This window comes from Urocitellus parryii, chromosome 11 (assembly GCF_045843805.1).
Source record: "Urocitellus parryii isolate mUroPar1 chromosome 11, mUroPar1.hap1, whole genome shotgun sequence".
NCBI lineage: Eukaryota > Metazoa > Chordata > Mammalia > Rodentia > Sciuridae > Urocitellus > Urocitellus parryii.
Genome location: NC_135541.1, coordinates 22,714,215 through 22,740,777, shown reverse-complemented (window position 1 = coordinate 22,740,777; position 26,563 = coordinate 22,714,215). Strand labels below are relative to the sequence as shown.

General features: G+C 38.5%; 1 protein-coding gene across 5 annotated transcripts in view; it reads left to right on the top strand.

Moving 5' to 3' along the window:
- The first annotated feature begins 1,491 nt into the window (after nt 1–1,491).
- Nucleotides 1,492–26,563, top strand: part of Clspn (claspin) — a 35,503-nt gene continuing 10,431 nt past the window's right edge. The window contains exons 1-15 of one of the 5 annotated variants that reach the window (XM_026393469.2): nt 1,492–1,515; nt 5,830–5,935; nt 6,721–7,166; nt 9,562–9,723; nt 11,104–11,169; nt 11,494–11,566; nt 12,959–13,067; nt 13,241–13,818; nt 19,717–19,908; nt 22,793–23,013; nt 23,053–23,088; nt 24,471–24,646; nt 24,741–24,805; nt 25,551–25,750; nt 26,083–26,237. In XM_026393469.2, the coding sequence (XP_026249254.1) occupies nt 1,492–1,515; nt 5,830–5,935; nt 6,721–7,166; nt 9,562–9,723; nt 11,104–11,169; nt 11,494–11,566; nt 12,959–13,067; nt 13,241–13,818; nt 19,717–19,908; nt 22,793–23,013; nt 23,053–23,088; nt 24,471–24,646; nt 24,741–24,805; nt 25,551–25,750; nt 26,083–26,237 (2,609 nt within the window). Of the gene's footprint in view, nt 1,516–5,829; nt 5,936–6,720; nt 7,167–9,561; nt 9,724–11,103; nt 11,170–11,493; nt 11,567–12,958; nt 13,068–13,240; nt 13,819–19,716; nt 19,909–22,792; nt 23,014–23,052; nt 23,089–24,468; nt 24,647–24,740; nt 24,806–25,550; nt 25,751–26,082; nt 26,238–26,563 lie in introns of all 5 variants that reach the window. The other 4 variants (XM_077791386.1, XM_026393472.2, XM_026393470.2 and 1 more) reach the window with 4 other exon arrangements.

The window sequence follows — 26,563 nt, the reverse complement described above, 5'->3', positions numbered from 1 at the left end:
CCAGGGCCTGATGCATACTGGGCAAGTGCTCTGCCACTGAGCTACATTCCCAGCCCAAGATCTTGATGAGTGCAGAAGTGGTTTGAGAGGTGGTAAAGAGGTGAATAAATGAAGGTGAGGATAGGAGCTTTTTAACTGAACCCAGCCAAAAGTGGAAACTTGGAAGGAGGACAGTGGATAGGGTGACCATCTGTCCTGGTATGCCTATGACTGAGGAGGTTCCCAGCGTTGTGGAACTTTCACTGGGAAAGTCCTGGACAAATTGAACCTAGTTGGTCATCCTACTATTGGATATGACCATAGAGGTGAAGTGGGATGACAGATACTCTGATCTTTCTTTCCTGGTGCGTGCGCTCTGATCTTCACCTTACAGTATCTTGTAAAGTGCCTTAGAGTGGCCTGACCCAAAAGAAGACAAGAGGGCAAGAGAGCTGAACTAAGAGTCCTGAGAAGTCATCCTTGCTTGGACACAGAAAGGTCACAAGAAAAAACAGAATTGACTCAGAAAGGCAAAAAAGAAAATAACCCACATAGTGGGCAAAACTGAGATTAGAATGAGCTAGGATAAATCTGACTTCGGCCCGGTGTGATGGCCCACGCCTGTAATCCCAGAGGCTCGGGAGGCTGAGAGTTGTAAGCGAGTTCAAAGCCAGCTTCAACAAGGGGCGAGGTGCTAACTGGGAATGGGAAGTGGTTCAGTGGTCGAATGTCTCTGAATTCAATCCTCGGTACCAAAAAATAAATACATAAATAAAAATAAAAATCTGGAGCCAGAGCTTTGATTTCCCTCTCACCCCAAGGCTTATTCAAAGGTGGGGAGTCCTCTAGGGGTGAGATGAGTGCTTTTCGCATCGCATCCTCGAATCAACTCTAAGTAAATTTATAAAGATTATCCAAGGATATTCTTTGGTATCTGAGAATCTTGCAAAACTTTTTTAATGTACAAGGGCGAGTGCCTTGTAAAAGCAGCCGCCAACATTTAGCTGCTCCAAGGATGGTGGGGGCGGAGCTCGGTCTTCCTGCGATCACAGAACACCACAAGATGTTCGATTCCCAGTCTACTTCTTGCCTGGAGTGCTCAACCCCTCAATTTGCTTGGTGCGACCTGTCGAGCTACAGCAAGGGTCAAATGTCAAAGACCACCACTCATAAGGTCCCTTGTTGCAGGAATAAAAGGGCTGGGCCGCCCGCAGGAAACTCCTACCCTCGGTTCTGCTAACAAGAACAGCCAGTACCCGCCAAACTACCCTAGTTTATAGTCGAAGGGCCGGCAGGAGGCGCTTCGTGATTGGTGGGGCGAATGGGGGCGTGGCCTTGGACGAAACGCCTCCTCCGGATTGGTGCAAATCATCGAAGGTGGGGCATCCACTGCGGCTAGGCGCGAAAGCTCGAACGTCGCAGCCTGGCTGGAGACGGCGGGAGCTGCTGTCCCCAGGCTGAGGGAACCGGGAACCGAATCATCCAGAACAGAACGCTGGAGAAGCCGGACTCATGGCGGGCGATGTGGGTTCTGAAGTGAGTTTACGCGCAAGCCTCCCACCGGGCAGCGGAGGCGGCACGCCGAGGGTCGTGTTGGGTTCAGGCGGGAGCGGTGCTGAGCTGGGGCGCTGGGCCCGGCGGACTACAGCTCCCGGCGGACTCCGCGTCTTCTCGGCTCGGCTGGGTGGGCTCGCGGCCGCGCCTGGGGTCCGCAGCCGGCTTCCCGCGCTCGGTTGGCGGCAGTGCCCCTGGGGTCGATGGCGCGCGAGGGCCTCCGCCCAGCCCTCCTCAGCTTGTCCCCGCAGCCCACCCTTCCCCTTGGCGCCTTTCCTGCCGCGCGGGCTCCTCTTACCGCGCCCCGAACGAGAGAAGGCCGGCACCGCGGGATGCGGGGCGAGGTTCTGAGTAGACCGGAGAGCTTGTGCAAGTTCAGAACCGGGTCTGAACCGGATCTTGGAGGTAGTCGTGCGCCGGCCCCCAGCGTTTCCCGACAGGTCTTCGGATGCGGAAGTAACACTCCCGGGTCTCTGCTGGCCGCTGACTGCTCCCAGGCGTCTTTGGTCAAAGAAAGCATCTGTTTCCAGACCTGTGCGCTTTTCTGAGGTCGGCACTAGGGCCAGGCTCTCTCGCCTTGGTAGCAAAATTTGAAGGAGCTACCGAAAACTTCAGTGATCAAGTGAAGTTCATATTAATGCAGTATTTTAGAAAATCAGAAATTAATGCAAAAAGCCTATGATTTGATCTTGAACAAAAGGGCAGACTTTTTTTTTTTTCCTTTTGGTACTGGAGGTTGAACCTAGGATTGCTTTATCGCTGAGCTACATCCCAGACCTTTTAACTTTTTTTTTCTCCAAATATTTTGTTTTAGTTGTAGTAGGACACAACCTTTATTTTATTTTTATGTGGTGCTAGGTGAGCCACAACCCCAGCCCCATCTTTTTGAAACAGGGTCTCACTAAGTTGCTGAGGCTAGCCTTGAACTTGTGATCCTCCTGCCTCAGCCTCAGGCTCTGGGATTGCACGCATGTGCCACCCCGCCTGGCAATATAGCAAACTTAAATATTAAGACTCGACTTTACATGATTTTGTCTCACCTCATCCTAATCCAATAAAAACCTTGTTTCCAACAAAACTGTTAGGAAAAGCAGGCACCTGCAGGTGTAGCTGATCTGTTGTCCCAAGCTATTGGGGAGGCTGAGGTAGGAAGATCACATTTTGAGACCCTAACTTAAAAAATAAAAAGGGCTGATGGTGTAGCTCCATGATAGAGCATCCCTGGGTTCAATCCCCAGAACTGGAATAACTAAATAAATAAAATAAATGATTAAAAAAAAAAGAATAAAGAAAGCAAGTAGTTAACTTCATGAGACATAGTTGGTTAGTTTAATTTTTTAATTATATATACATATATATATTAAACATTTAAACATTTTTTAAAAGTCTTGATTACTGAGTTTTTAAAGATCCCTCAGCTCACTCTTTTCTTGGTACTGCTCTTTGAAGTTATTTGTACTGCTGCAAATTGCCTACAGTAAATTTCCTTATTAAGAGTATCACTGTAGGGCTGGGGTTGTGGCTCAGAGGTAGAGTGCTCGCCTACCATGTGTGAGGCACTGGGTTCCATCCTCAGCACCACATAAAAATAAAATAAAGATATTGTGTCCGCCTATATTAAAAAAAAAAAGTGTCACTGTATATTGAAAACTCAGTTTTCACATTTACAAACAGAACTAATAGTGTTACTGCTTCGGGTTGTTGGGAGGATCATCAGTATATACAGGATAATCCTTGGTGTTTCCTCATTACGTGTTTTCTGTGTTTATTATTTTAATAATTAGGTCAAACATTCAAATCAATTTGATAGTTTTTTTGAGAAACCACTAGAGTAAGACCTTGTACTCAGTTATAGATGTTATAGATGTTAATTACAGATGTTAATCTGTTATTTTCCTTTTTATTAGTAAGTTGATTCAGAGCCCTGAGAACACCAAGGAAGGTAGATGACCTGTCATCTAGGGTCACCTTGGTCACTTACTGATCAAGTCCCTTACATTCCTCTCTTCCTTTATATTTTTGACTTTTATTTAAATTGCTTTATTTAGGAATTTTCAATCTCTACAAACATAGAAAGCCATCATCTAATTTTGACATTTATCAAATAAAGTCTTGTTTCTACTCTACTCATTTTCCCCCCTCAGGGAATTATTTGTAAGAAATCCCAGACCTCATACTATTTCATCCACAAATAAATATTTCAATGTACATTTCTAAAAAATAAGAGCTTTCTAAAAAAGGATAGCCAAAATATTACCACACCAAAAAAACATCTAGTCAGTGTTTTGACTAATACATATATTTTCAGTTTTTGAGTTAGGATCCCAACAAAAGTCTGCATATTGCAGTAGTTAAAATATATTTCTTAGCCAGATGCGCTGGTGCCTGTAATCAAGCATCTTGAGGCTGAGGCAGGAGGATCAATGAGTTCAAAGCCAGCCTCAGCAACTCAGTGAGGTCCTAAGCAACTCAGCGAGGCCCTGTCTTTAAATAAAGTTAAAAAAAAGGACTGGGAATGTGGATCAGTGGTTAAGCCCCCCTGGGTTCAATCCCCAGTACGGCCCCCCCCCCAAATATATACATTGTGTGTATATATATATATGTAGATATAGTATATTTCCTGCAAACTCATTAATCTATAGGTCCCACCTCTTTTTTTTTTTAAGTGCTAGGATCCAACTCAGGGCACCAGGCATGCTGGCAAATGATCTACCACTGAATAATACTCCCCAGCTTCTATTGTTAAAGGAACCATCTAGTTAGTCCTGTAGAATTTCCTACACCTAGATTGCATATCTCTTTCTCTTTGTCTTTCTCTCTTTCTGTTTCTCTCTCTCTCTCTCTCTCTCTCTCTCTCTCTCTTTGGTACCAGCGAAGCGTAACCACTGAGCTAAGTCCCCAGCCCTTTTGTTATTTTTAGTTGTTGATCAACCTTTATTTATTTATATGCCATGCTTAGACTTGAACCCAGTGCCTCACACATGCTAGGTAAGCGCTCTACCACTGAACTACAGCCCTAGCCCCTGAGCCCTTTTTTTATATTTTATTTTGAGACAGGGTCTCACTAAGTTTCTGAGACTGGTTTTGAACTCAATCCTCCTGCTTCAGCCTCCCGAGCTGCTGGAATTACAGGTTTGCACCACTGTGCCCAGATTAGATTACATATTTGTAGTGTATTTGTTTCCTCTATTTTTCTGTAAATGGACAGTAGTTCCAGAGACTGAATCAGAGTCAGACCTGATTGTTCTGACAAGAATGCCTCATAGATGGTGTTGTACTTCTATTAGGCTATATATAAGGTCTGGTTGTTTCTGTTTTGGTAATGTTAGCAGCCATTAATGATCATTTTCTAGGTTTGTTATTTAATCAAGGGTTGCCAAAACTGTGACAGTCTGTCAGTTCTTTATTGATTAACTAGGCATTTTCTCAGAAGAAAAACTTCCTTTATTATTTATCTATTTATTTATTTAGTGGTACTGGGTTTGAACTTAGAGGCCCTCTACTACTGAGCCATGCCCCTAACCCTTTTATTTAGGGTCTTACTAAGGTGCTAAGGCTGGCCTCAAATTGTGATCCACCATGCCCAGCTAAAACTTTCCTTATCAATCATTTGGATATATTGAGGAACAGTTCACATAGAAAAAACATAATAAATGTTTGATTCTTTTCATTTATTTACTGTTACTCAGGGTTGGTTCTGTTAGTATCCTTCAGAGGTGCACAATGAATTACTTTCTGCCCAGTTTTTTAATTTAAAAAAAATTGGGGGGGGGATACTGGGGGTTGAACTCAGGGGTACTCAGCTACTGAGCCATAACCCCAGCCCTATTTTGTATTTTTTTTAGAGACAGGATCCCACTGAGTCACTTAGTGCCTTGCTTTTGCTGAGGCTGGCTTTGAACTCTCAATCCTCTTGTCTCAGCGTCCCAAACTGCTGGGATTATAGGCATGCACCATGGCACCTGGCTTATCCAGTAATTTTAAAGGTGTATAATGAATTTTGGTTTTTGTCTTAATCAAATGATTGTATTGGTTCTTTCCTTATTTCAATGTGGCGATCCTGTGTTGATGTATTTATCATTATATTCTGTGTGTGTGTTTGTGTGTTTTGAGATGGGGTCTTGCTGTGTTGCTTAGGCCGGTCTTGAACTCCTTGAATCCATGGGACCTTCCTTCCTGTCTCAGCCTCCTGTGTAGCTAGAACTATTGGCACACGCCATTGTGCCCAGCTCTTGGTATGTACTTGGACCTTTCAGTCACCTCCTAGTTAATGCAAAACTTGTTTCCATTTTTTAGGTTCATCTAGAAATTAATGATCTAAAACTCATTTCACAAGAAGCAGACAGTCCTTCTGACAGTGGACAAGGCAGCTGTGAAACAACTAGGTCCTTGAGTGAAAAAGGTTTGTAATATTTAGTACTTTAATTTTAGGAATAGAGTGTGGGAGCCTGGGTTATAATGGATTATATTAACTTCGTTATTGTCTTGACTTATTGAATTATTAATTATTAAGTTATTAATAAGTCAGTTATTAATAAGTCAATTATTACCATGTCTGTTGTTTATTATAAAAGTAAAATAATAAATAATAGTGCTTATGTCTTTTTGAAAATATTCCTTTCTGTTATATTGATGAATTTGTAAAATATCCAGTAGCTATCACACTGCCTGGTTAAATGCATTTATTCTTTAATAAAAGTATTTTTAACAAGTACCAAAAGGATTAGAACAATTTTACACATTGTAAATATATATAATTACATTTTTCAGCCAGAGGCATTTCTCTTTAGAAAATGTTTTTCAAAATATATTTTTAGATATGCTTTGCTACAATATGTTCTTAATGATAGTTACATAATTTCACAAGGAGATATATCACTTGTATAATTGAATATATTTTTGAGTGTAGTGGGACTAAGAGGAAGGTCAATTACTTGTATACTTTTCTTTTTTCAGCACTTGGAATCGTACCCATGGACACTATACCACTGAGCTACATCCCTAGACCTTTTTTTAAAGAAATTTTTAAAAAAAATTTTTTATTTTGAAGTAGGGTCTTGTTAAATTGCTTAGGCTGACCTTGAACGAGATCCTCCTACCTCAGTCTTCCCTTGTTGCTGGTGTTATAGACATGCACCACCAACCCTAGCTGGTTGTATACCTTTAAAAATATTGTTTTTCTTTCAGATTCAGATGAAGAAATATTTGTGAGTAAGAAATTGAAAAGCAAGAAGGTGCTACAAGACAGTGATTCTGAAACAGAATACACAAATGTCTCTCCAGAAAAAACTACCTATGACAGTGCTGAGGAAAATAAAGAGAATTTATATGCTGGAAAAAGTGGAAAAATTAAAAGGGTTTACAAAACTGTGGCAGACAGTGATGAAAGTGATATGGAGGAGTCTTCGTATCAGGAAACTCTTGAAACCCAGGTGACATCTTGCTTAGAACTGAGTCTCCAATCTGGAAACTCTGTAGAACTTACCATCGGTAGAAAGATTTCCAAAAAGCCCATATGTGAAAAAGAAGTAACAGAAGGAAAAACAAAAATAAAATCAAAGAGAAGACTTGAGAAAGAGGAGAGAAAGATGGAAAAAATTAGACGGCTAAAAAGGAAGGAAATAAAAAATAAGGTATATTATTTTATTTTAAAACTCTGATGTAGTCTTTTCAAGGTTATTTTTAAGACATTTTTGTTTTTAATTGACACATAGTAATTGGACATAATTGTGGAATACCATGTTGTATTTTCATACATGTATACAGTGTATAATGATCAGAGCAAGTGTTCTACCTCTGAGCTATGACCCCAGTCCCCCCAGGCCCTTTTATTTTTTATTTGAGACAGTCTCACTAAATTGTGAAGTCTAGCTTTGAACTTGTGATCCTACTGCCTCATCCTCCCAAGCTGCTGGGATTATAGGCATGTGCCACCAAGGCCAGCATATCATCTTCAATATGTAGCATTTCTTTGTGTTAGGAACATTCAAAATCCTCTCCATAATTTATTTTGAAATATTCAATTAATAGTCACCCATAAATGTCCTATCTTCACTGATCTCCCACACCCTTCCCAGGTGCTGGGTAACACTATTCTAAGTTGGTGCAAATGACAGAATTTTATCTTTTCTATGGTTAAATAATGCCGTTGTGGATACATGCCATATATATGTATATTATATGTATGTCGGGTACTGAGGATTGAACCCAGGGCCTCATCATACTAGGCAAGCACCCCATGACTGAAATATACCCACAACACTTTTTATTTCATTTTGAAATAGGGTCTCACTAAGTTGCCCAGTCTGGTCTTGAATTTGTGATCCTCCTGCCTCAGCTTCTTGAGTAGCTGGTATTACAGGCATGTACCATTTCACCCAGCTACCATTTTCTTATCTATTCATTGAGATACTTTTTTCCTTTTGTTGTGGTGGGGATCAAACCTAAGGCTACCTCACACATTCTAGGCAAGTGCTCTATCACTAGCCTAAGATATACATTAGAGAGTCATTTGCTTTTTCTCACATAGAATAACATTTTGGAAAAAGTGGCTTTCAGTTATTAGGGTAGTTTCTGCACTCAGCATATAGCTTTGAATCGACTGCTTTGCATAGAGACTAATAGGATATGTGTTTTATTTATTCATTTATTTATATATTGGTACCAGGGATTGAACCCAGGGATACTTAACCACTGAGTTAAATCCCCTTCCTCCCCTTATTTTTTAATATATTTTTTTAGTTGTCAGTGAACCTTTATTTTATTTTATTTATATGCAGTGATGAGAATTGAACCCAGTGCCTCACACATGCTAGGCAAGTTCTCTACCTCTGAGCTATGACCCCAGTTTTCCCAGGCCTTTTATTTTTTATTTGAGACAGTCTTACTAAATTTGAAGTTTGGCTTTGAACTTGTGATTCTACTGTCTCATCCTCCTAAGCTGCTGGGATTACAGGCATGTGCCACCATGGCCAGCAGGATACACATTTTACTTACTGTTGTGGATATGTAGAGGACACTTACAAATAAACAAGTTTCTGATTTTCTTTGTGAGGACCTGAAGTAATTCATCCCTCATACCCCCAGTACTGGGAATTGTACCAGTGGGTACTCCTACACTGAGCTATAGCCCCCAATCCTTTTATTTTTTGAGACAGTCTCTTGCTAAATTGCCTGGACCGGCTTTGAAATGGGGATCCTCCTGCCTCAGCTCCCTGAGTTGCTGGGATTCTAGGTGTGCACTATCATACCCTACCCTTTTTTTTTTTTTTCCTGTTGTACTGGGGAGTGAATCCAGGGCTGCTTAACCACTGAGGCACATCCCCATCCATTTTTTCTATTTAGAGACAGGGTCTCGCTGAGTTGTAGTGCCTCGTCATAGTTGAGGCTAGCTTTGAACTCGGTATCCTCCTGCCTAAGCTTCCTGAGCCATTGGGATTATAAGCATGCGCACCATGCCTGGCCCTCTTTGTTTTTTGTTTTGACAAGATCTCTAAATTATCGAGGCTGGCCTTCAGTTTGTGATCTTTTTGCCTCAGCATGCCTGGCTGAAACGAGGATTTTTTAAAAAAAATAGTTTTTAGTTGTAGATGGACACAATACCTTTATTTTTATTTATCTACTTTTATGTGGTACTGAGGATCGAACCCAGTGCCTCACACATGCCAGGCAAGTGCTCTACCACTGAGCTACACCCCAGCCCAGGAGGATTTTTTTAATGCATCCCTCAACCAAAGTTTGTTTGCTAACTAGAAAAATCATCCTTATGTTTTGTAATAAGTCAATAAGTAATTAGTTGACATTTCAAAAAATATTTATTTATTAAGTTAATTTTGAGTAGTTATATAAAAAACCCACAGCTTGGACTTCAAAGGATAACTGGGTTCAGATCCAGTAAGAAGGTTCTAGAAGCTGTGTATTTGTTGATGAAAGCTGGGCTTTTTCTGCTTGATCCAAATTACCATATATGTTGTGAAATGTTGGATTTTAAAATGATTGAATTATGTTTTTTCTTTATGCATTATCCAGGAAAATGATGTAGAACATTCATTTAATGACAGTGGCTGTCTTCTTGCCGATAAAGACCTTTTTGAAACGGGTTTGGAGGAGGAAAATAACTCTCCATTGGAAGATGAAGAGTCATTAGAATCAATAAGGGCAGCTGTGAAAAACAAAGTAAAAAATCACAAGGCAAGTAAAACATGGTTACAATAAGTTCTAACCAACTACTTCTAACATTTACTTTTTTTTTTTTTGAGAATTTTTTTTAGTTTTCAGTGGACACAACATCTTTATTTATTTTTATGTGGTGCTGAGGATCGAACCCAGTGCCCACGAATGCCAGGCAAGCGCACTACCGCTTGAGCCACATCCCCAGCCCTACTTTATTTTTTTGATCTCCAGTTGCAATTTACTTTCTCTCTCTCTTTCTTTCTTTCTTTTCTGGAGATTGAACCCAGGGGCACTTTACTACTTAGTCATATCCCCATCCCTTTTTATTTTTTACTTTGAGCAGGGTCTTGTTAAATTGCTTAGGGCCTCACTAAGTTGCTGAGGCTGGCTTTGAACTTTCGATCCTCCTCCTCAGCCTCCTGAATTGCTGGGATTATAGGTGTATACAACCATGTTCAGCTTTACTTTTTTTTTTAAATGAAGAAAATCACATGTTGATGGGTTTCAGTATTTTAGCTGTTAATTTTGGAAAATTACAGTACAAATGATGTGCTAAATTGTTTGGTTATTACCCTTGTAGGAATATTGAAGGAAGGCATGGGGATGTAGCTCAGTGGTAGATACTTGCCAAGTTTGCATGGAGTCCTGGGTTCTTTGATCCCCAGTATCATATACACAAAGCATAACTGCTCTTCCTAGGATTTTATTAGCTCTCTATAAGTCATTGCCCCTCTTGAGAGAATTATGTAAGCAATGGTATAAGAAATGAGGATCCAAATTCCATTTGAAATATCTAATTTGTGCTCTGTATAGTGTTATATGTCTGTAATCCCAGCTACTTCAGAGGCTGAGGCAAGAGGATTGCAAGTTCAAGGCTAGCGTGGGCAATTTAGCAAGAGTCTGTCTTAAAATAAAAAATGAAAGGGGCTTGGAATATAGCTCAGTGGTACAATGTCCCTGGGTTCAATCCCCAGTACTGGGGGAAGGAGACATAATTTGTTTTCTAAGCATAACTGGATGCTGTATGTTTAAAATTTTCTATTTGATAGAGAATAAAAATAAAATTTTCTATTTGAGATTTATTATTAATGTAGCATAATGTAGTAAAAACATCCTCTGAGTTTAGATTTTTTTTTTTTTTTGCAAGGGGTACTAGAGATTGAACTCATGGACACTTAACCTCTGAACCATAATCCCAGCCCTTTTTATTTTTTTATTTTGAGACAGGGCCTCTCTAGTTTGCTTAGGGCTCACTAATTTGCTAAGGCTGCCTTTGAACTTATGATTCTCCTGCCTCAGCCTCATGAGCTGCTGAGATTACAGGTGTGTGTCACCATGCCCAGCTTGGGTTTAGTTTTTATTCTCACATTTAAAAATGAAGTTTAAAATCTTTTTCAGAAAAAGGAAGCATCTTTAGACTTGCAACAAGAAGAGAGTGAGTTATCAAAAGGCATCATGAAGAAGGTAAAGTAGAGCCCTGTGTAGAAATTACATTGATCTGTTTCCACAGGAGATTGTGGGTTTCTCAAAGATAAATATTTTATCTTGTCTGTCTTATTTTCCTGATATTCAGCATATTGCTATGTACATAGTAGGAACACAAATATGGATTGGATTGAATTAATATTCTGAGACTTGTAAATAAATGTGCTCCTTGAGTTTATATTGTATTATTAGTGCTTACTGTTCCTTCTCCTTTTTTCTTGGAGAGAACAAACTCTAGAGGAATGAATAGCTGTCTTTCTGGACAACACCATTAATATAGTCTTACTTTTTGTTTTCTTTAAGGAAAGAAAGGCAGCCAAGTTAAGTAAGGAAGCATTAAAAAAACTGCATAGTGAGACTCAGCGCCTTATTCGAGGTAATGCAAACTAGTAGGGTGAAGTTTAAGGAAAAATTACAATTTTTTTGTAAGTTCAACTGGATGTCAGGGTTGTTGTTTTTTTGTTTATTTGTTTTGTTTTCTTTTCCCCACTCCTAATATAATATGAACTCAGATAATTATATCAAGTTTAGAATTGATCTTTGTGAGTAGCCATCGTTCTAAAGCCTTTAGAACATTAATGTATACTGAGAAAACTTGTAAAACTATAATGGAGGTAAGGAAAAAACTTTTTAATATAAAAAGGTCACTTTGGGGGCTGGGGTTGTGGCTCAGTGGTAGAGCACTTGCTTAGCATGTATGAGGCACTAGGTTTGATCCTCGAAAAGTATCTGTTAAAAGGCATAACAAAGTGACTTTTTAAAAAAAATCTGGTTGAACATCAATGCTTTTTAAAATCCTGTTCTTTCAAGTACAAATGCTTGTGTTTACAGAGTATTTACAGTTTCAGTCTTATCCCTATATTTTGAGGCCCAACGGCTGTCTGGTTGCAATAGTGATCAAAGATAATGACACAACAAAAAGGAAAGCCCTGCTTGGACCTGTCCTCCACTTCCCTTGGAGTGCTTTAAAGGCAGGCTGGCCTTCATTGTAATAAATGGGTCTTGATTAACAAATGACTAGGTCACTGTTTTCTATGGGGCCCAGTTAGAACTTGGCAGTTTTGGCTGCTGCCTATATATTCTATGTTCTGAAAATTTCTTTGAATAATGACTTGCAACAAAAGGCTGAGACAACACCAGGAAAAAACTTTTTAATGGTTGTCTATGCATTGATTACATCTGGATCCCTGTAGCAGGGTTTTTTGTTTTGTTTTTTAATATAAGGACTTGCTTTGTTACTTAAGCTTCTGGGCTCAAGCAATACCCCAGATGTCCTCCTGAGGAGCTGGGACTATGCCCTGCACTCAGCTTAGAAGATTTTCAATATATAAAATTTTAGGCCCCACAAAGATTCTGATTCGATAAGTTATAGGAGCTAAGAATCTGTATTTCTGGGCTGGGGATGTGGCTCAAGCGGTAGCGCGCTCGCCTGGCATGCGTGCGGCCCGGGTTCGATCCTCAGCACCACATACCAACAAAGATGTTGTGTCCGCCGAGAACTAAAAAATAAATATTAAAAATTATAAAAAAAAAAAAAAAAAGAATCTGTATTTCTTAAAAACTTCCAGGATTGTTTTGATTATAGTTAAATTTAAAAACCACTGGTCTTCAAGGAGCTCTTTTGTAGTCAGCTCCTGCTTATGTTAGAGGCAGGATTTTTTTTCTATTTCTGGTGATAGATTTGGTTCTAGTGTTTTGTTAACTGAATATGAAGTTACATTTCAGAATATACAGTGTATATATTTGCTTGTTCTGTTCCATTTTCTAGAATCTGCACTTAATCTTCCGTATCATATGCCTGAGAATAAAACTATTCATGATTTCTTCAAACGTAAACCCAGGCCCACCTGCCAGGGAAATGCCATGGCACTTCTGAAGTAAGAGCCCTCTTTTCTTGTTGATTATATTCTTCATGAACACTCAGTTTTGTGGCAAATATCTGGTGTAAAAAGTTTGGATTCCCCACTCTCTTTAAGCTGATTTAACTTATTCTAAGGGATGAGAATGTTTTAAGGTAATTTTAAATTCCAGCTCATTTTCCCTTCTCTAGGTCATCAAAGTATCAGCCAAGCCATCACAAAGAAATTATAGACACTACAAATATAACTGAAATGAATGGTGACCACCATAGCAAAGATTCTGAGCACACAACTGGTGCAGAATATGAAAGAGAAATTAATGCATTTACTGTGGTTTCAAAAGAAGCTGAAATCACTACTCGGTCAGATGAAGCTTGCAGTAAAGATCTGATAAGAAGTGAAGAAGTAGCAGTTCAGGAGAAAAAGAAGCAGAGTGATGCTAGATCTTCACCTGGGGACAGCTCAGTGTCACAGGAGGAAAGCAGCTTCCTTAGGAACAAGGCCGGTGAGGAGTATCAGATTGGAGGGCTAGTGGCATCTGAATCTCATGCCTTGGAGGGAGTAGATGACCTGAAACAGACTGAAGAAATAGAAGAGAAAGTGGAAGAACCCATGCAGCAAACTAAGTCGGCAGTTGTACCACCTGAAAAAGTTCGAAAATTCACTCTGGATAGACTTAAGCAATTAGGAGTAGATGTTTCCATTAAACCACGGCTGGGTGCTGATGAAGATTCCTTTGTGATACTTGATGAACCTGGAACCAACAGAGGTAATGTTTTAAATTATGGGGAGTTGCCTTGAAGTGACAGTTACCTTGGCAGCTTTCTATTTTTTAGCCTCTGTGGAGGACAGGGAATGAAGGAAAAGCCAATAATTACACATGATCTTATTCTACAGAGGTAAAAGATAGGGAGAGAATTCCACTTAGAAAAATTCAGCGGAATATCAGAATGTTTTAAACCTTTAAAATGGAAGTCTGTGTTTTGGAATTTAAGAATTTTTTATAGCCTTTGCAATCTGAATGCCTAAATTTTTCTATGTTCCTGTGTCCTTCAAATGTAAACCCAGGCTCACTGGCCAGGGAAATGCCCTGGCATTTCTGAATTAAGAACTTCTTTTCTTTATTCTTAAGTCATTCATAAAAACATTTTTCAGTTTTTTACAATGAAAGAGAAACATTTTGGTTCACTTAAATTGTCTGTAAAACTGAATTTTTTTCCTACTCATTCAACAAATATCTACTACATGCAAGATGCTGTTGAGCAAAGCAATTTAACCCTGACACTTATCGTACACTTGAGATGCATACATAGTCTAGCACCAGAGATAAGAAGTACTCAAAAAAACAGTAATACAAGGGAGAAAGTTGTGACATCTTTCATAATGAACCTGTAAGTTGTCCCTTGGTATTGGAAGGGAATATATTTTTCCCATCCCCAACCAAGGATATCCAAATTTGCCAATGCTCGAGTCTTGTAAATAAAATTACATATTTGCATCTAACCTCTGACATGGTTCCCAAGTACTTTAAATCATTTCTAGATTATTTGTGATAATATATAAATGCTCTGTAAATAGTTGTATTGTTTAGGGAATAATAAGAAGAAAAAGTTTATACATGGTTAGTACAGATGCAATTTTCAAGTTTTTTCGAGCAGAGCTTGGTTGAATCTGCAGATCCAGAAAGAACCTCTGGATATATAGAGCTATCATCAATAATTGGAAAAAATTGAATAACACAAAGAAAAGGGAAAAGTATTCTTTTCTGAAATAAACATTTAGAATAAAATGCTATGGAAATTCAGAGGAGGGATGAGTTTCTTCCAAGGGTGGTTAAAGGAAGGCTTGGGGAGTAGGCAGATGTAACTACTTTTTCCCTGCCTTCCCTTTATACTATGAGTTGGAAATCTCCTGCCTTGTGCTCCTTTTTATCCCTAGTGTTTTCTTAGTGGATGAGACGTTGTAGGCATTTGTACTTATTGAACAGATGAATGATCCCCTCCACACTGAATTTGGGTATTACCACAAGTTGAGTTGGCCATTCCCTCCTCTGTGTTGAGGCAGCATGGCATAGTGGTTATAGGTTTAGACTATAGTAAAACCAGGGTTTGAATATGGTTTTTACTAGGAATTGTTCAACCTTAGATATGCTTATTGAACCTTTCCAATCCATCTTTTTTAACAAAAAAATGAAATAAGAGGTATATGCCTCATGGGCTATAGTAATTTTTATTGACATAATTCAAATGGATAGCATAAAGAACCACTCAAATAGTGGTTACTGCTTCAAATTATTTACACTAAGACCCTCCTTGATTAAACAGATTTTTGTTGATAGGTGCTGTGTCAGCCACTATGTCTGCTGTGTAAAATATGCTCGGTGAGTGTTGGTTGGATGGACTTGGTAGAGTTAGAGAGAAGGACATTCTTGGAAAGGAAAGAAAGGGTTCCTCATGGTGCATATTGGGAGGAGGTGAAAGTCAGTTTGGTTGGAGCTGGAGATGTGGAGGGGTTATGTAACAGAATTAGCTTAACTTCATTAGAAGCTTGAATATAAGCTGCTTCCCAGAACATTAATGGAAAAACATGGGACTAGAAGTTATCAGTTCCAGAATCAGAAAAGGAGACCAATAATTTCTTGTTACTTGATGAGACACGGCTAAATTTTGTTATGAGAGATTAAAAGTTACCTAAACTGTTTTGGACTGAAAGAAAAGACTTTTTTTGGGTACCTACACTATTCCATACCTTTTTTTTGTATGTGAGGTACTGGGGATTGAACCCAAGGTCTTGTGTGCTAAGCTATATCCCCAGCTCTCCTGGGGATATTTTATTTTATTTTGAGACAGGGTCTCCTTAGGTTGTCAAGGCCAGCCTGAACCTTGTCATTCTCCTGTCTCTACCTCTTGAGTACCTGAGATTATAGATACACACTGCTATGTCTAACTACCATAATAAGAGGTTTTGGTTTTTGTTTTTGTACCAGGGATTGAACTCGGGGACACTTAACCACTGAGCCACATCCCCAGACCATTTTTTATTTTTTATTTTGAGACAGGGTCTCTCTAAGTTGTTGAGGCTTCCCTTGAACTTATGATCTTCTTGCCTCAGCCTCCAATTTGTTGGAATTACAGGCATGTGCCACCATACCCAGGAACAGAAGACTTATTAGTTATGTTTCTTAATTTTCATAGCCTCAGGTATTATTTTGCAAGATGAAGAAGCAGGCTCAAAGAGGTTGAATAATTTTTCCTAGCACTATACTTGGCTTGTTTAAGAACCTAGCACAATGCCTGCCACATATTGGACACTTATTTTTAACTCAAAATATGTTTTCCTTTAGAAATAATTGACATGGGGGCTGAGGATGTGGCTCAGCAGTAGTGCTCTTGCTTAGCATGCACAATGCCTTACGTGTGATCCCTAGCACCACAAAAAGAAAGAAAATTGAAATTGATGTGAGCTGGGCATAGTGGTGAACCCCTGTAATCTCAGCAACTCAGGAGGCTGAGACAGGAAGATCACAAGTTCAAGACCAGCCTCAGAAATTTAGCAAGGCTATAAGCAACTTAGTGAGACCCTGTCTCAAAATAAAAAATAGAAAGGGCTGGGGTTGGGGTAAAGTAGTTAAGTGCCTGCCCCTGGGTTAAATCCCTGGTACCAAAAAAAAGAAAAGAAAAGAAAAGAAGGAAAAAAGAAAAAAGAAATTGACATGAAAACTGGTTTATACTTGAGGCTTTTCCATGATATTCTGTATATGAAGTTAAAACCAACATTCATTTATTCATGCAATAAGCTTTTTCTTATTTAGCACTATGTTGGGTACTGTGTATGCAAGTAAGACATAGTTCCTACTTTCAAGGAAATTAAAGTGTAGTAGGAGTGATAGGTACTAGGTAAACAGACTATTAGAATCCTAAAAGGTAAGTACTATGACAAAGGTATGCCTTTGTGAAGGTAAGCCTAGAAGAAGTGTAGCATACTTGGATTAGGTAATCAGGGGAGCTTCTGAAAGGAGTGAAGTCCTGAAAACTGAGGAGATACTAAGGCAGAGAGGGATAGCTTTTTTGGTGGAGAGGACAGAATTGCAAAAGACAGATATAATAGAAAGCACTGAAAGTTCTGGCTGGTAAAAATGACAATTTCAAGGGGATTGGTGACTAGAGCCTAGATCCTGCAGGACTTTTAGGCCATGCTAGGAGTGTGGATTTTTTAGCCTTTTCTTAGTGGGGGACCATTGAATAGTTTTTAGCATGGGAAAGGACCCAATCAGATATGCATTTGAGGAAATTCAATCAGGTAACTGATGTGGAAGACACATTGGAAGGGGTTTAGAGCAGAAACATTAGAATCAACAATTTCTTTTTTCTTTTTTAAAAGAGAGAGAGAGAGAGAGAGAATTTTTTAATATTTATTTTTTAGTTTTCGGTAGACACAATATCCTTATTTTATTTTTATGTGGTGCTGGAAGATCGAACCCAGCGCCCCGCGCATGCCAGGCGAGCGCGTTACTGCTTGAGTCACATCCCCAGCCCTAGAATCAACAATTTTTTTCCTCATATGGAGTAAGGTTTCCATGGGAAAATGCAGTAGGTTCAAATTTTTTGGCGTGTGAAACATTACTTATGTGTCTTACAATAGCCTAGGGGGTAATTTCTATTTCTAATTCCTCTACTCTCTGGACAGAACAATGGAAATAAGAATTCTAGACCAAGTTCCTGGTATAGTCTTGATCTGGAGCAGAGATATTTCACTTGAAGAAGAGATGAGAGGTTCTAGGAAAAGATTGATGGAGGGAGAGGGGTTTGAACCTGGCTTTTAGGATGAGGAAGGTGATTAAGTCTTATAATAAAGGGTAAAGGAAGCAGTTGCTGTAGTGGATTGAGAGATGAAAAACCTTGAGGCTGTTCACTTTCTCTAGTTATAAATGAAAATAACTTCTGCCTCGTTATTTTAGGTCCTGAGTAATCTTCCTACTCACCCATTTGTTTTGTTCTATTGGCATCAGTAATGATCTGCCTATTTCTGCTCCCTTTCCACTGCAGCCACCTATTGGTTCCAACTTTACTGATCACTTCAAAACAGGAGACAGGCTTACTACTTCTCTCCCTTTTCTTTTGTTTGTAATGTAAACATACCATTCTTTGGAGTTAGGTTTTTGCTGCTAATAATGTTAGGGACTCAGGATAAAAATATTTTCTTTCAGCTCTTTTTTTTTTTTTAAACAGTGATCATCTAGGGAAAGAAAAAACATATCTAGATACCAATCACTAAACTACTAAAGTGATTTGAGTACATTTTAAAAATTAACCAGCCATGTGCAATGGTCCGTGCCTGTAATTGCAGTTACTTAGTAGACTGAGGCTGAGGCAGGAAGATTTTAAATTTTTGAAGTTGTCAGCCTACTGAGACCCTGCCTTAAAGTAAAAAGGACTGGAGATGAAGCTTACTGCAGAGTACTTGGCTACTATGTGTGAGGTCCTGGATTCTGTTCCCAATATCACCTCCCACCAAAAATATTTAATAATAATTAACCAAACTTTGAAGTCTTAAGTCATTGCCATGAAAGAGAGAAACCCACATGAAAATATCCAATGTCCCTCATCCCCAAAAGGAGCTTTTTTTTTTTCCCTTTATGATCTCTTTATAACTACTAGATCTTACCAGCTAGCTCTCTCAGTACAGACCCCAAATTCCACAGTGGTATAAAGTGTTCAGCAGAGTGGGTAGGAATGGTGCTAAGTAGCAGCGGTTGGCTGAGGGAGAAAGGAGAAGAAAATTGTAAGAATAGCAACAAGGAAGAGAATAAAGGCTCTGTTGTGCTAGAGCACTAAGCTTGCTGCACCCATTTATATATCAGTTGGGTGTGTGATACAGAGGCTACCAGTAAGTGAATAGTTATAGCAGTCCATTACTTACTTTCTGATTGTGCCACTTGTGTGTTCTAGTTTAACCAAGAAAACCCCTTTTTTTTCTAGCCCGCTACTGAGTTATATCACTGACTAGATTGTCATTTTCTCCCCCTGCCTTTTTTTTGACATTGCCCATATGTAGTCAGATTGCCACTAGTGAAATGTTCAAAATAGGGAATTGAAGAAATAAGATGAAATTGGGCACAGTGGTATACATTTATGATCCCAGTGACTTGGGAGGCTGAAGCAGGAGGATTGCAAGTTCGAGGCCAACCTCAGCAATTTAGCAAGTGCTGGCCCCTGGGTTAAGACCTTTAGTAACTTAGTGAGACTTTGTCTCAAATTTAATAAATAAATAAATAAATAAATAAATAAGGGGCTATGGATATAGCTCAGTAATAGAGTACCTCTAGGTTCAATCCCCAGTATGGAAAAAAAAAAGAGAGAAAAGAATAAAAGAAAGAAAAAAGAAGGAAAGTTAAGAATTAGATATTTCTATCAGCTTAATACTTATAAGAAGAATTGCTATATATTTAGAACTTGTAAGCAATTGTAAATTTCTATCTTAAAAATCTCATTTTTGAAACATTGAGGAAGAATGTTAAGTTGTATGAATTTGATGCAGGTGTTAGCAAAAAAAGAGTTTCTCTTTGTGTGTATGATTTTTTTCTTTAACACTGTAGTGCTTAATAGGAATCTTGAAGGAAAGAGCTTGAACTTGGCAAACTGACAGACTTATTTGCATTTGGGTTTAGAACTGGAAGCCTTAAAGCAGCGTTTCTGGAAACATGTTAATCCAACAACCAAGCCCAGGGCTGGCCAAACAGTGAAAGTGAACATCATAGTGAAAGACTTGAGCACTGATGGAAGGGAAGAGCTAAAGGCAGATGTGGTACCTGTGACTTTGGCAGCTGAGAAACTGGATGGAGCAAGCCACACAAAACCAGGTATTTGAGTTTTCATAGCTATTGAAGATCCTATAATGAAAAGTTATAGAATCTTTTTCCTTGGAGACTTTGGAGAGTGGATAGCAATATCTCAGTAGGATTCATATACAGCACATTTAGAAGTGTGGGGTGGGAAAATGACTTTTTTCTTAAACTAGCATTTGTCAAAAGCTTATTGCTGAGCATGTTAGCACATAACTGTAATCCCAGCTACTCAGGAGAGTGAAGCAGAGGATTGCAAGTTTAAGGCCAGTCTCAACAATTTAATGAGATCCTATCTCAAAATAAAAATAAAAAGGGCTGGGATGTACCTTAGTGGTAGAGTACCTTTGGTTCAATACCAATATTTAAAAAAGAAAGAAGGAAAGAAATATTAATTATACAAAAATAAAAACATAGAGGGGGCTAGGTCTGTAGCTCAGTGGTAGATTGCTTGCCTTGCATGTGTAAGGCACTGGGTATGATCCTCAGCACGACATATAAATAACTAGATAGATAGATAGATAAATAATGTATTTTGTCCATGTGCAACTAAAAAAATAAAAATAAAAGATTTGTAATTTATTTAAAAAATAAATACATAGAAAGGATAAACAAGAAAAGTAATCTTCTATTAGATACAAATTCTATAACTATATTGTTTATCTGTCCATTAAACTCATTTCTTTTCATATATGTGTGTGTTGAAAACAATTCCCAGCCCCACCATAAAAAAAAAAACCAGGAACACCAATAGTAGACTGGGGATGTAACTCAGTGGTAGAATGCTTGCCTAGCAGGTGCAAGGCTATAGGTTTGATTCCCAGCACTGGAAAAAAAGTAAATAAATAAAAAGGAAACAAACAAATGAACTAAAATAATAGTGTGATCATCCCATGCATGCATTCTGCTTTATAATCTACTTTTTTGTTCTAACAATGTATTGGAAACAGGTCTATTGTTCCTACCTCCACCTTGAAAACACAAGTAATATATCACATGGAAATAATTTAATTTAAAACACTAGGAAAAATGTATTATATGAAAAATTATTGTCCCCAAAGGTGACTGTTAATAATTCACGTATTCTTATAAGAAAAATTTTATGAATAATCCACTTTGTGTGTTTGTATGTGTCATTGGATATTCATTCTCTACCGACACTGTTCTAGCTGCTTTACGTACTTTATCTTGTTTAATTCTCACAACCTGTGAAGTAAATAATAATATCCTTGTTTTATACATAGGGAAACTGATATGCAGAGCACTCACAACACTTGCTCAAGTTTATATTGTTACTAAGTGGTAGAACCTGTAACCTAATCTACTCCAGGCTCAAATTCCCATTGAATTTCTTTTGTTTGGTGGGGAAGGGTACTGGGGATTGAATTCAGGGGCACTTGAACACTGAGCCACATCTCCAGCCCTATTTTGTATTTTATTTAGAGACAGGGTCTCACTGAGTTGCTTAGTGCCTCACTATTGCTGAGGCTGGCTTTAAACTCTTGGTCCTCCTGCCTCAGCCTCAGGAGCTGCTGGGATCACAGGCATGCGCCCTCGTGCCTGGCTCACATTATATTTCTTTTCATGCTTTTTTAACACAACTTAATATTCCATTGAATGAATACAATATGGTTTGTTTAACCGTGGTCCTAGTGATATACATCATGATTGTTCCAGTTTTTGGTCATTGCATCCAATGTTGTCTCTTAGTACCATATATATATTCTCTCTCTCTCTCTCTCTCTCTCTCTCACACACACACACACAATTACATAATGGCCAGAAACTTCCTCCTCTTCTCCATCTTCCTTAGAGTCATCTGAGGATGCAGAATTCCTTACAGTGGAATTACTGAGTCAGAATTTAATATGTGTCACTTAATTGTCCTTTAAAATGGTTGCACTAATTTACACTTTAATCATAGTAAGAATTTGTTTTCCCTTGTTTTTTTTAATATTTATTTTTTAGTTGTAGATGGGCACAGTACATTTATTTTATTTTTTAATATTTATGTGGTGCTGAGGATCAAACCCAGGGCCTCACATGTGTTAGGCAAGTACTCTACTGCTGAGCCACAACTCCAGCCTCTTCCCTTGTTTTTTTTAGTTGTAGAGGGACACAGTACCTTTATTTTATTTATTTATTTATTTTATGTGGTACTTCACATGTGTTAGGCAAGTGAGCTACAACCCAAGCCCTCCCCTTGTTAATCATGGGTATTATAAAATTTTTTAATTTTGTCAAATGTCAGAAATTATCTTATTTTTATTTGTGTTTTTAATTAAACATTAATTAAGCATTATTTTCACATTTTTATTAATGTTTATTTTTCTGTGGACTACCAGTCCATATCTTTTGTTGATTTTACTCTTGTTTCTTTTTCTGTAATACAGGTAAGTTTATCAATGTTGACCATCATGGCTGCTGAGCCAGAGACTCTTAAAGCCCCATTCCCTCCTTTTACCCTCTTTTAAATGATTACTTTATAATCCCTGGGTGTAGAAATTTTCTTTGACACTTCGAATTATAATTTCTATGTGTTAGAATAACAAAACCTAGGATACTAAGGTCTTTTCGTGTTATGTGAGATAATACTAGGGATTGAACCCAGGGACTTTATCACTGAGCTTAATCCCCAGCCCTTTATTTTTTATGTTTTATTTTAAGTCAGAGTCTCACTCAGTTGTTGAGGCAGGCCTGGAACTTGAGATCCTCCTGCCTCAGCCTCCCAGGTCACCTGAATTATAGGTGTGTGCCACTATGCCTGGTGAGTACTAAGGTCCTTGGTTTTCCTTTTGGGACATGACTAGAACACTTCTAGAGTTGCCTAAAATGCCTACTTAATTATTGTTTTATATAGTTGATTGTTATGTGTAAAGCATTTCAACATATTTCTGTTCAGGTGAAAAGTTGCAGGTGCTAAAAGCTAAACTGCAAGAGGCAATGAAACTCCGAAGATTTGAGGAGCGCCAAAAGCGCCAAGCATTGTTTAAATTAGATAACGAAGATGGGTTTGAGGAAGAGGAGGAGGAGGAGGAAGAAATGACGGATGAGTCTGAGGAAGATGGAGAAGAGGAAGAAGATGAAGAGAAAGAAGCTGAGGAATTGGAGGAAGAGAAAGAAGTGGAGGGACTTGAGGAAGAGGAAGAGAAAGAAGCAGAGGAACTGGAGGAGGAGAAGGAAGAAGGCAATCAGGAGGTTTCTGGCCCTTATGTAATTTAGTAACTTGATCATAATGAATAAGAGAAAGAAAATCAGATATAAAAAAGTATAATAAGCATTTAAAATTGTATAAGGAATTTTAGCCATACGGAGATGGTAACTTATCTCATGAATACCTAAATCTTAGTACCTTTAATTCTGTCAGCATCACTGAGCACCTATAATTCACAGAGCTGAATCCTTGGCTTCTACTGGGTATGGTGGTACATGCTGGTAATTCTAGCTGCTCAGGAGGCTGAGATAAGAGGAGTGAGAGTTCAAATCCAGCCTTAGCAAAAGTGAGGCGCTAAGCAACTCAGTGAGACCCTGTCTCTAAATAAAATACAAAAAAGGGCTGAGGATGTGGATCAGAGGTTGAGTGCCCCTGAGTTCAGTCCCTGGTACCCACCAAAATAACTATAATAATGCTAATATTGAAAATGACTTTATATTAATATTAATTTTAACTTGTTTATTTGTTTTTCTCTATCTAGACTCAAAAGCCATCTTAATCTTGGTTGAGATGGAATAAATTATCAGGCAAGCAGAGGCCTTCCAAATTAATATCATACTTTTGTGAAAAAAGTATTTATAGAAGGACTTTCTTTTTTTTTTTTTTTTTAAGAGAGAGAGGGAGAATTTTTTAATATTTATTTTTCAGGGTCTGGGGATGTGGCTCAAGCAGTAGCGCGCTCGCCTGGCATGCATGCGGCCCGGGTTCGATCCTCAGCACCACATACAAACAAAGATGTTGTGTCCGCCAAAAAAACTAAATAAATATTTTAAAAAAAATTTATTTTTCAGTTTTTCGGTGGACACAACATCTTTATTTTATTTTATGTGGTGCTGAGGATCGAACCCAGGGCCCTGTGCATACCAGGCAAGCACGTTACCACTTGAGCCACATCCCCAGCCCCTAGAAGGACTTTTTGTCCTTGCTCTATAGTATTGTTTTCTGCCCAGGAAGAATAGGTGATTATATGATTGTTAGGTATGAAAAAGCTTTCTTGTTTTTTTCATTAATATTTAACCCTGGGTCAAAGAAAAAGAAAGCAATGCTAAGCTGGGCAGCATATTTGAGGTCAGTAGTCATCCTGCAATTGTACTTTAATCATTTAACCTCTTATTACCTCAGGAAAATGATAATCAAGACTTCTTTCGTAATCTTATAACAATTTGGGGAGGGTAAAAAGGTATAGATATAAAAGAGCTCTAAAAGTGTTAAGGGGAAATTATGTTGATGATAATGGTCAAGTTTAGCTTTACAGATTTAAGATGTGACTTGTAACCAAGCAGCTTTATTTCAAATTAACAGTGAGATTTGCTTTTAAAGTTTTTAACTTGTATTATTCTGTTTTGGGGTGGCATGATTGGTAAAGAACGCAGAATTCCTTCTTGGTAGTGAAGATCTAGAACTCAAAGATGAGAAAGAAATGGACAAAGATAATATTGATGGCGGTAGTGAAATTGGCAAGTCCGTCGATCTTTCTGTTCCCAAGCCTCTCTCATCAGATTCTACCTTACTTCTATTTAAGGACAACTCTTCCAAGATGGGGTAAGTAACCCTAAGGAAATATAAAATTCCTTGAATTTTCCCCTTTGGTAAGAAATAGGAACAGATACAAACAGTTTACCTTCTTATTTTATAGTTATTTTCCTACTGAAGAAAAGTCAGAAACAGATGAAAACTCAGGAAAACAGCCCAGTAAACTGGGTAAGTGATTCTTACACAGAACTTAACTTTGCTTTTGTCCTCCAACTTTGATACTTAATTATTACAGTCCCATAAAGGTTCCTTTTTTTTTTTAATCTTTGGTACCAAGGATTGAACTCAGGGGTATTCAACCACTAAGCCACATCCCCAGCCCTATTTTTGTATTTTATTTAGAGACAGGATCTCATGGAGTTGCTTAGCAGCCTCACTTTTTGCTGAGGCTGGCTTTGAACTTGTAATCTTCCTGTTTTATCCTCTGGGATTACAGGCGTTTTCCACCTTGCCTGGCCAAAGTTTCCCTTTTTTTAATCCTAGAGACTTTCTGGTCTAACCTGTGGCAATGAGTTTATAAATTAGAATAATTTTCTTGGTCCCATTTTTGAAAAACTTACATAAATTTTCTTCATAGTGCACCATGGACATTTAATAGGCCCCTAGTGAATGCATGTTGATTGAGTGAAACACGAATTATTTCTATATGTAGGTCAAAGGAAGGTGTTTAATTAGAAAATGAGGAACGATTATAGGCATTAAGGCAGGGTGAGAAGAGAAATTTTGGGTGTCACTTAGCTCACAGTAATAAATATGACTATATAATGTATCATAGTATTGTAATTTAACTTAATGATTTGGAACCTGTGACTAGAGAGGTTTGCCTATGAATTTTACCTGTTTCATCTTTTTCCTAAACAATCCACCCTTATTTCTGTATTCTTGCACTTAAAAGATATTTCTCTTTCTTTAGATGAAGATGATTCATGTTCATTGTTAACAAAAGAGAGCAGCCACAATAGCAGTTTTGAGCTGATTGGCTCTACAATTCCATCCTATCAGCCTTGCAACAGACAAACAGGCCGAGGGACCAGTTTTCTCCCTATAGCAGGAGGATTCAGATCTCCTTCCCCTGGGCTGTTTCGAGCCAGTTTGGTCAGCTCAGCTTCTAAGGTAAGGTGGTAATAGTTTTTCTAATTCTCTCCTCCTTTTGCTTCCCACATTTCTAAATAAAGTGTGTCCCAGCCAACCAACTCCCACCTTCTTGGTACTGAGCTTATGTGTGTTCAGCTTTAAAAATCCACCCCCTTTGTGGATTAAATACAAGCTTCTTACTTTATTGGAGATATTTTTCTTTAGGCCTCTTTTTGCTATGCATTGTCCTTCTCAACTACAATTGCCTGAGAATATATGAAATATTGCAAATAGCAACTTCTGTTGTTGTCATGACACTGAATGACATTTCTGAAATGTTTTGTTAATGTTTGTTTTTGTTTTGGTGCCAGAGTTCAGGGAAACTGTCTGAGCCTTCACTTCCCATAGAGGATTCCCAGGATCTGTATAACGCCTCCCCAGAACCTAAGACACTTTTCCTAGGAGAAGGAGACTTCCAGTTCTGTTTAGAAGATGACACTCAGAGCCAACTGTTGGATGCAGATGGGTAGGTAGTTTTGTGTTTCTGTGGGTGGGAATGGTGCTGGGTACTGCTTAATTTTGTTTAAAAATAAAGTGAGCTTCTGTCACTCCATCTGTGCTTTCTCTTATGAGAAGGAAAAGGTGTACAGACCATTAGTAGTACATTCTACAAGTTTGAACAAAGTCTATCCAGAAAATAATGTAAATAACTCTTGCTGATATTCTGATCCTTTGATCTCTTCTTATTTGTAATACATAGATCTTGCATTAAAAGGGCATCAAATTTCTCTGTGTGCATACTACTCTGTTAGGATTGTTGTGTAGGACTGAGAATTCATGAATTGGTGGCAC